Raw genomic sequence first — 11172 nt, forward strand, 5'->3', positions numbered from 1 at the left:
TGTAAATTTGATGAATGGACTTAATTTAATTACGCTGTCTGACAGAAGAACCATTTCAGACCTAATTTTATTATACAGAGTCATGAACAACCTTATTGACAGCCCTGCCATCGTTGCTGCTATTAAACTCTATGTACCGACAAGAAATACTAGACAAAATACAACATTCTTTTGCGACACATATAAAACCAACTATCAGTCAAACTCACTTACCAATAGGATGCATGATTTGGGCAACAAGTTTGGTGGTATTATAGATATATTCCATGATTCCCTTTATAATCTTAAATTCAAATTAAACCAACACTTTGTGGAATCATACAAATTATTGTAATAGATTTAACGATTAGATATGTTATTGTAATGTTTTATATTATATTTTGTTCTTTGTTATTGTTAAATATTATGTTGTTTAAAATGTTTCTTTACGCCATATTCTTCAAAAACTACTTGTATATTTTTTTAAAATTCTTCACTTTTATAACTCTTAGTATAAATTCTAACTCGATAACTTATGTAAAACTTATTTATAATCTATGTAAAAGCCCCTATGGGCGTATAACAACAACAATAAACAATAAACTTGCCTCGATTTTGTGGTATTCTGAACCTTAAAAAATGCTCCCTAGCATACTAAAATAAATTTTATTAGCTTAGCAAGGAAATAATGTATCTTAATGTTATTCTAGCTTGTTGTTTCGTCACTTGCAAATATATTTATTTTATCTGTAAAACAGCGCGTTGCAAATTCCGTGTCAAATTTAATATTTTTTCATTTTCAAAAGTCATAGTACTATATTTATTTACAGGAAAACCTCATGATGACTTATTTTTTAGCTATAAATGTAGTAAAACTCAAGAATATTTGCTTATTTCTTCATTATAATTTATTTTAATAATAATTCCACAATTAACATTCCACAGATTAAGGGGGTATTTCACTATGTCGGGCTAAATATCTGACTAACTATCTGTTGGCTGGCTTTAAAGATCAGAATAACTTCGTTATTCAACGGCGACCGTTTCACCATTGTTTCGAGCTTCCGGATAGATAACACTCGAAATAGTCTGGCAACATCGCAAAATGTTTGCAGTTACTCCATCTACTGCCACGGCTGTCATGCGTCACAGTCCGCACACCGCGAAGTGAGCATTTGTTTGGTTATGTTATGTTGATTATCAGGTCATTTTAGATAGATTCGTGTCGAATTAATACATTGTTTCTTATTTTGAACACAATCAAATAATTCGGGATGGATCATACAAGCATTCAAATTCATTCAACAAAATTCAACTCACTTCTCAGCTGTCAAACTCGGAATGTTTTGACGCCATCTTTGATTCGAGGAATAGCGCCTAGCGTGAAGTTCGAGCACTGATTAGTCAAATCGAACTTTAACCCGAACGTTAGCGTTATTCAGATATAGTGAAAACGAAAAAATGACTAATCCGCGGATTAGTGCTTAGTCAGAACATAATCAGAGATAGTGAAATACCCCCTAAGACACTACCAATTCTCCCGTCGGCTACTACTAAATATTATATTTAATATTCAAAATATGTTTGTTTTTTTCAGTGACATTGATTGGAGGCGTAGTATTCCTGATATTTGCCGTGTCCGCTCTTTTCATTGATCCCGACGATACGTAGGAGATGTAGAAAAAGCAAATGTAGAAAGTAAACCTCCGTCTAAGATTAGACACTTCTTACATCTACTGGTGATAAACTTGTATTTTTGTATTATGTATAAATATTTCTCAATACCTACCTTTTAAATTTCCATGCAATGCAAAGTCATAGATAAAAGAAATGCAACTATTTTTGTATATTTTAAATTTCATAGACAAAAGATGAGTAAGTCTTTTAATATTAGAAATCCACAGATAAAAGATATGTAAGTCTGTAAATGAAATATTCCTTATTTTTCCTCTGAGCATAATATAAAATTCATATTACTTTGTTAATAAAATAGGCAATATATGTACATCTAAAATTGATGTCATCTTCATATTTTTATACCACTTTTTAAATGCGTTAAGATTTAAACAATTCGTTTTGTATCTCCGGTCGAAATATTAAATTAGTTATTGTTTTATTTGGTAGTTAGTAATAATAATTCTCGTTTAATTATTCCAATGCGCTTGTTGGCCATCTTTTCTTTTTTTCCTGTTTCAGAAAAATGTTACGTATTGTGCAATAGTTGATAATATATCATAATAATAGATTATGTAATAGAAATCGATTCTGTAGGTAATTTTTGTATTAAAATTGTCTTTGAACGAGGGTCCTCACACAGTTATCAATAAAAAAATTATTCATAATTTTTTTTTAATAAATTAACACACTTCCTGCGGGCCAAAACAAGGGGTTTTTCGAAAAAATGGATTTTGTTTTAGTACCTTCCTCACCCCAACTATAAAATTATTGTCCAAAATTAAAGCCTACTTCTGTAATATGACTACATAAACTGATGTTAATTCGCTGTTGGACCATTTAGTGATTTTATTAATTTATGTATTTTATTACAAATCATTACAAAAAAATTCCGCATCTTCGGAACTACCTTTCCCGCTGGAAGTGTGTTAATTGAATAATTTATTTTAAGACCTATTCTATTAATATAAGTAATATCCTATTGTATTACGTACATATTATGTGTAAGACAATTTGAACTCTAATGACCCATGAAATCTATCCCTATTATATATTTTTACCCTGTTGAAGTTTTGATTCTATCACTAATTAGACTTTTCTTATTTTTCTGGGTTTCTCTGCATACTTAAAAGTGATAATGATCTGAAAGACGGTGTAAACTGGAGTTTTAAAATGTGAAAAAAATGTATTACACCTTTTAAGAGTAAATTAAGAGTTTAACGATAAAATTCGAACCACTAGTAAAAAAATTAATACATAAAATACAGTTTTTAAATGCATTACTACATTTATTTTTGTATGTGTAGGTTAGTTTATATATGTATAGTTGTGTATTATTTATTTCATATGTAATATAGAAATTACTAAATTGTATGTACATTGTTTTTTATTAGAAAATTTTTGACATAATCATAGACATTTGAATTAATAGACGTGCCTATCAGGGAAGGGGAACAAATCAATTTGGAGGCGGCGTGATAGTCCTACTTTCGGTGATTTGTCAATAAATGCATCAGACAGTATACAGGCAACTCGCATTGTAATATCAGCGTTCTGTCTTCGAAAATAAAATCTGCTTACGAATTACAATGGCGTGGAAATTATTGGCTGCATAAAAAACTACATCAGGTAATCAAAAATTCAGACTTGTTTCCAAAATTGAATATTTTGTTACACTGTTTAGTTAGACACTTTTACAAATGTGCTATAATTTACCCATCGCACTCAATTTTAACGTTGCTACGCCAATCAGATCTTGCGCAGAAAAGTAACACAATGGACAACGCTGCAAACCTTTGTCTTACTTTACTTTTCTGCGCATCTACTGGTTATTTCAATGTGCGCTCTTCGGTGGTCAATTTACGACTAATGTCACAGTTTATTCAAAGCATTCTCAAACCGTCCTGGTGCCAAAAATATGGTCACGTGGTTTTCCTCCAGCTCGTCTAAATGATATCCAAATTTAATGTTAGGACTAGTCTATTGATCAGGATGTCTATGGAAATAATGGACAGCTTGAACTTATGAATTGGAAATATTAATCTTTTTTCGTAAATGTGTTTTTATATTTAATGTATTAATGAAATTTGCTAAAAAAAGTCCAAATTAACATTGTTATATAATAGAGAAAATGTTAAATTACGCTTTTCTAAGAATTACTATTATATTATGTTTTGTAAAAATTAACGATTTGCTAATTTGTGTGTCAAATGTCAGAATAACTTTTATTAATTTAGTTTATATGCGTCAGATGAACTTACATTTAGCTGATTTTTGTCAGAATAACTCTTACATTCTCTAAAATATTGTGTTAGAAATATTTTCATTTTGGTGTATTCTTTTGTCAAATTAACTGACATATTTCAGCATAATATACTATCCAAATTACCAGCAATAGACTCCTCGCAATTTTTATATTTACTTAGTCCATTAATTGTCTTTATAATAAGTTAAGTTGTATTAGATAATGATACTGAACCCAATGCTAAAATAATGTATGAAAAGTATTATATTGTTCTGTAGGTATGTAAAAACCCAAGATATTACGGATTGCACCAGGTGTACCTTAGGCCAAAATCTAATAAACTTTTGAATGTATGTAGTCGCCCACCACTTTCCCTGACTGTTAAGGACCACAATCGGTTCTCAAGTCAAGACAATAAGGCGATGCACTACGTCGTGTAATATTTTAAATTGAGCCGCAATCAATAACAACCCTTACGTAGATGGCGATAAGGTTTAAATTCCCGCTTAACACCATCCGCCTGTTTTGATTTATGCAAGAAAAAAACATGGCCAAAAAGTGCCCTTCATTTTATTTTGTGGATGTTCAGGGATAAATATTTAATTTTTTTCCGATCATTTTATAAATAACTTAATTTGCCACATTATACAATAAAATGATAACCGAAAATGATTTCGTAAGTAGGAGATTTTGAACTTTAAAGCAGTTTTCATAGGCCTTATACATTATTTTTTTCTGGGCTTATAAAAAAAAATTATCTAAAAAATACTCGATTATTTTAAAGGCCAAGATGTATTCTACTCGCAGTATTTAATTAAAGCATCTGAAACATTTCTAGGCGACCAAATTTTCAAATCAAAAACACGTGATTTTGCACAATGTTGAATGTAGTATACATATATATATTTTTTTTTTTGTTACAAGAATGTGTTTTGTGTACCAATTTGTAATCTTAATCCTTCGAATGCTAGCATATGTGTAGTAGATTTGCTAAGAAGTCATTACAATTACAACGATTTTATGGTATTTTGAACCTTAAAAAATGGTCCTAGCTTACATATTAATTTTATTCACTTGGAAAGTGGTTAATGTGTCTTAATATTATTCTAGCTTGTCATTTCGGCAATTGCAAACATTGATTTTTTAAGGCACATGCCGAAATCGGTGAAAAATGTCATGATTTTTCATTTTCACAAGTCATAGTGCGGTATTTATTTACAAGAAAGTCCCAGGTGACTTATTTCTATTATGGAGAATGTTTATTTTGCTGGAAAAAAGTGCAATAAAACTCGTAATAGGAATATTTTCGTATTTCTTAATTATAATATATTTTTTAATTTGAAAACTACATAGGATGGATGTTAAGACTGGTAAGACAATTTACAATCGTTTTTCAAAAGACAAGTAAGTTATTACGAAAATAGTATCAACCGAAGCATGACGGCCTCCATGGTCGATCCTCTCAACCAGCAATACGAAGGTCGCCGGTTAAAATTTAGCATTCGCAAGTAAATTTTTACTTTCAGTATCGCCCTGGAATAAGACCACCATTTAGAATTGAAACGTTGCTTGAAATGGCTTTAACCGTGTTTGGTGACCAGATCTGAATAGCCAGGTACTTTCCCACCTTCCTCTTCCATCTCTTTCCTCTCCCCACTACCTTCAACCTCACAACATACCCCAATTGGGGATGCTATAGTCTCACTGGCTCCAAACGGTTGGGAGGAGTTGAGACTCTTGTGCGATATTCACATAAAAAAAAATGGCAGGTCGCTTGGCATTTTCATTGGCAGGATTAAAAAGTTACAACTGAGAATTTTTGTTTTTTTGCAGATTTTTGGCCAAATGTACACCTCGCTAAAATCCCATACTAAAACAATTTTGTTGTATTCGCTAGACAATTTTATATTACATTATGTATTTTTATTAAAATTCTTGCCGAATTTGAAACACTTCTTACATTTTATTTATGTACATAATTACAAAACTTCGATAATGTTCTGTAGTTAACTGAAAAATACATTTGTATTAAACATTATGACGAAAGGTGCGCAGAAAAAAACATGAGATTTAGTTTCTAGATATAAAATATGTGTATGAAAAGTTATCAGTAGCTTTAAAAAAATAATTATGACTATTTTTTGAATTGTGCATAAAGGTATTTATTTTAATAGAATCATCATTTTTACGTTAAAAGTTTGTGTAAGAAGAATAATGTTTGTTGAAGGATTAAAGAAAGAAAGGTGGTGTGAATTTGTTGATAAAGTAGTGTTTTGTAAATACACATATGTAAGTAATCCAATGTTACATTATAGACAAATTGTGCGTAAAAATATAAAAGGATATTTTTTGTGAAAGTTTTGAGCTGCAGTGCAGTTTTTCCGATAGTTTTTGTTGATTATTAACAGCGTAATAGCTGTCTAGAATAATATTTGTATTTCCGGCCAAGAGAAGGAGATGTTGACGAAATGTGAAAGAAATTATATAAAAATATCCAAAAATATTTTTTACTTTTTTTTTTCCTTTCTCATTTTTCCTTTATAGCCCTAACGATCGAAACATGGATCAAAAAAAAAATTTGAGTAGCGAATCCTTTTTCCTACTAAACACTACTGGAGTCGAAAACAACAAAACAAAAACAAGACAAGATCAACAATATATGTTTATCTCTCTTACTTACAAACAGTATTCTGTATTTTTGATAGAGATACAAAATGTGTGAATACCGAATACTGGCAGCGCTCTCGGCCGAAGCGCCAAATATGATGATTGAAATAGAATACAAAATATACAACATTTGAAGAAATACACTGAAGTTTCTGGAACTGTAACACTACTGCCAATATGCTAACTGACGGGATGGAGAAAAGTGCAATTGCAAATGATTTTTATTTGAAATTTTTTTATTTTTTATTTATATATAATTTGTACATTTATTTATAACAATTACAGGTAATATAGCCTAAGACGTTATAATTGTACCATTTATGCAGTGTATATGCAATGCCAAAAATCTCGCAAATGCGCTATAGGACACAAAAAATAAATCTATTTTTTTATCTACCGCATTCAAATAGCACGTAGCTCTCCCCACAGGTGAGTTCATAAATAAATTAGTGCGGCTTGCTCTACTATATAGAAGATTGTGATGACGTCCTCGAGAGTGAGACTATGGTACAAAAAAATTTTATTGGGCCAGTATCTCATTATTAGATAAGTGACCGTTTATTAGTTGAAAAAGATATTTAAGTAAAGCAATACTTCTACGTGTCTCAAGGGAGTGGTAATTGGTCATGCCTAATATATAAATCGATGGGTAAAGCCAAGGGTAACGTCTATAGAGCCGCGAGAATAAAAACCTTAAAAATTTTTATGGACTCTTTCAATGCGTAAAGTGTATGTTAATTCATGTGGAGCCCAGATGATCGAGTTTGATTCAAGTACACTTAGGACTAGTGTGTTATATAATAACGTCAGTGTTTTTGTGTTACGAAACGGATATGAGTTCCTAATTACGAAGCCGAGAAGCCTGTATACTCTGCTTATAAAATCATCGATGTGTTGGTGAAAAGTTAGTTTGCTGTCGTAAATAACTCCTAGATCTTTGATTTGGTTTAGGTGTTGGAGAATAATTTCATTGATTGTATATTCAAATCTATGCGGTTTCTTTGATCTTGTATACGAGACGATATTGCACTTGGGTGTACTGAAGTTCAAGCCATTTATTTTGGCCCAGTTTGAGACGCAGTCAATTTCACGTTGAAGGAGAATACAGTCAAGATGGTTTTTTATTGAGCGATATAGTTTCAAGTCATCTGCAAATAGTAAATACAGCGAATGTGTAATGACTTAACCAATATCGTTAATAAAAATCAGAAACAGAAGTGGTCCAAGGATAGACCCCTGAGGAACTCCAGAAAAAACTATGAATTCAAAAGAATGTGCTTGTCTCGATCGTAAGACGTTTACAACTAGTGGTCTGCAAATGCAAAACAATAACCAAACATAATGAAGTTTGTCAAATTTTATCTTTTGTACCTTGCAGCATGTACGAAGAAAACCGAGATGGTCTGCTACCAGCAAACACAGAAAAACTGGTTTTTATTCACCACAATTTGCCACCGATTGATTTTAAATTTTAATTAACATTATTAGTAACGGCCGAATAGTAGACTATTAAAAAATACTAAATATTCGCTGCATCTCTAAATTTTTTATCACTCTTCTTGTAAAATCTACTGAAATTACTTTTCTCCCCTTTTTGGGTATTTTTGTAACTTTGAGGCATGTCACATCATGTCCATTTGCATAACTTTACAGAAGAGCCGAAAAACGGTTTTTGAATGTACTTAATCAGCTTGACACCGAAATCTGCTTGCGGCATACAACAATTATATATGAATTCGATGCCAATTGTTATTCATTAATGGAGGACTGAACGCAGTTGGCGCTAACAAAAAATCGACCAAAGAAACAAAGCTAGCAATCCACAATGGAGTGCTGGTACCTACCCTGATGTATGGCAGTGAGGCACAGAACTGGCAGAGGAAGGATGAAAGTACACTGAATGCTGTAGAAATGAGATCCCTGAGGAGTATGTGTAGTAAAACCATGTAGGATCGTATGAGAAATGTGGATATTTGGAAAGAATGCAAGGCTGATTAAGCATAATCAGTAAGATTAGAAAAGGGACTCTTAGATGGTTTGGGCATGTAGGGCGAATGAGCGAAGAAAGGAGAATATATGACGTAAATGTGAATGGTAAAAGAAGTTGTGGTCGCCCGAGGAAGACATGGCATGATCACTGATACTTGAGTAATAACTAGAGACCGGATTATATGCAACAAAAATAGCCCAAAATATGCATGCAAATATGCAATAAAAATAGCTAAAATATGTACGAAAATCCATAAAAAGGGTCAAAATATGCAACATGAAATAATACAGGAAGTCGTATTTTTACATATATTTTTTTTTATTTTAGTAGGTAAGCTATTAGTTCTCAAGGATAACAATTATATTTTCGAAAATATCAATTATAAAATGTATTTAACAATAAAATTTAGAATTTACCTTTAAAAACGTATATGACTAAGTACTGTTCTAAATGTTCTGTAGACAAATTGTGTCTACGATCGCTTAATATATTTTTGTAAGCGGAAAAGGAACGTTCTACGTCTACTGATGTGGCTGGACAGAATTTAAATTTGGGTGCGATTTTCGAACTTATTGTTCCGGGCAAAATTTCACCTGCCCCGTTGATGAAGTTATCAATTTGGCACAAAGGTTCAAACCCTGGGTTATTATTCAGTATGTTTTTAAATTTTTCTTTGAGTTTACTCGGGAATAGCTTTGGCAACGAGGAATTCATAAGGCGAATTTCCTTCATAACCTGAATAGATGCATTCAACGCCAATCCGTGAGTTTCAAGCGTTTTTATACTTGCAGGTATGTAGGCGAAATGAGTGGTAATCATAGCTAGGTTTTTTTTAATACTGGCGTCGTCAAACGATTCTTTGCACTGGAAAACTGCCAAAGCCTCTGCACTATCGAAGTCATTGATAACACTCTTGATGGCTTCAAAATGTTCATGGTAAAACATCGCAACTTCGATCCATGTACCCCAACGTGTTATTACTAGCTCAGGAGGTAAAGGGATATTTGGCAGTTTTTCTTTGTAGGCCTTTATACGAGCAGGCGCCTTAAGAAACACTTTCTTTGCTGATGAAATCGGGTTATTTACATTCGCAAACGTGGATCTCACTTCTTCGGCGAGTCTGTGAATTCCGTGAGCAAAACACGTCACATGAATCAAATTGGGATAAAATACTTGGAGGGCTTTGCCTGCTTTGATCATATAGGGGGCAGCATCTGAGAGCAACACATACACATTTTCATCCGCAGAAAATTCAGGAAATATTTTTTTTATACCCTCATTCACAAATCTGGCGATTGTAGAATGATTTGCCTTTTCAAGTTCTCTGCAGGCCACCAAATAGGAAGGTGAAGGTTCAAGTTTTAATGCACCAACAATCAAATTTGCAATGTAACGGCCGCAAGTGTCGGTGGTTTCGTCAGCTGAAATCCATATGATGTTATCCTTGAGTTCATTGCGTATTTCTTCCAGCACATGTAGATAAATTGATGGTATGTAATTTTTACGTAAAGTAGATTCATCCGGTATATTTTGATTTATGCAATATTTTCTGAGAAAATCCTTCAAGGCAGGATTTGTCAGTTTGTATAGAGGGATATTGCTTGCAAGAAATGCTTCACATAGATCCATGCTAAAGTGATTTTGTTGTTTACCTTTGGAGGCTACTTCACTGTTAATGCTACTTGCCACTGTAAAAACTTGTTGTCGTGGGCCCTTCTTCTGCACTCCTGCGATATGAACACTGGTTTTGACATGCTGGTCTATTTGGAAATTTTTTGTGCTAGAAATGTTTTTCTCGCAAACTCGGCAGTATAAAACTTTTCCGTCGTATGTAAATATTCCAGGATATTCAGCTGTCCACGTATGGCCACTTTTTTATCAGGGGGCATGGTTCACTTTCACAATGTACAACTTCGTGCAAACAAACAAAACACTAGACGAAACTCTAAAGAACAGCGCGTGCGACCAGTCAAAAACAAAATTCGCAATTCACTGAATTACCATAAAAATATACCAAATCACCCCTCATACGAATGAATGAATTGTTTTCGGCAATTAGCCGAATTAAGCCGAGTAGGCGCGAGCGCAGGCGAAGATGAGAGAGGTTCCCCCCCCCGCTCCGGCCGCCGGCCGTAGCGATCAGTAAGATCAGTTATCAGTTCTTCGCTCAGCTTCGCTGGCCGCGCGCCTTGCTATCTGACGTCTATAGTGTCGCTATGTGAGGCATCTGAACGATATCAAGCGTAAATATGCAAGATCTCAAATTATTGGCTAAAATATGCAACTACCGCTGAAAAGGGTCTAAATATGCATTTGCATATGCAAATATGCAAATGCATATAATCCGGTCTCTACGTAGTGATGCAACGGAAGTGTCTTAACGGAAGCAGAAACGGAAACAGATGTCAAAAGTAAATCTTAGCGGAAGCGGAAGCGGAAACGGAAGCAGAAGCGGAAGTGTTAGTACTATGAAGAAAAAGCACAATTTTATTTTTTAAGATTTGTTTAATTAAATTTGTATTTTGTACTTTTAGTACTCGAAATTAAACAGTGGTAAATTATATTTTATAAAAAGTAATTTGGCTGCTTTTTCACCTTTGAGTCTGTTTCGGTGTTC

At 33.1% G+C, this 11172-nt stretch overlaps 1 protein-coding gene across 1 annotated transcript in view; it reads left to right on the forward strand.

The window, feature by feature from the left end:
• Positions 1-5349, forward strand: part of LOC149410343 (putative divalent cation/proton antiporter TMEM165) — a 51423-nt gene extending 46074 nt beyond the window's left edge. The window contains exon 7 of the mRNA XM_089648852.1: positions 1577-5349. Within this exon, the coding sequence (XP_089504978.1) occupies positions 1577-1650 (74 nt within the window). The 3' untranslated portion in view covers positions 1651-5349. The remainder of the gene's footprint in view (positions 1-1576) is intronic.
• Positions 5350-11172: the final 5823 nt, after the last annotated feature.

This window comes from Hesperophylax consimilis, chromosome 28 (assembly GCF_061612785.1).
Source record: "Hesperophylax consimilis isolate HC1 chromosome 28, BYU_Hcon_1.0, whole genome shotgun sequence".
Lineage (NCBI taxonomy): Eukaryota > Metazoa > Arthropoda > Insecta > Trichoptera > Limnephilidae > Hesperophylax > Hesperophylax consimilis.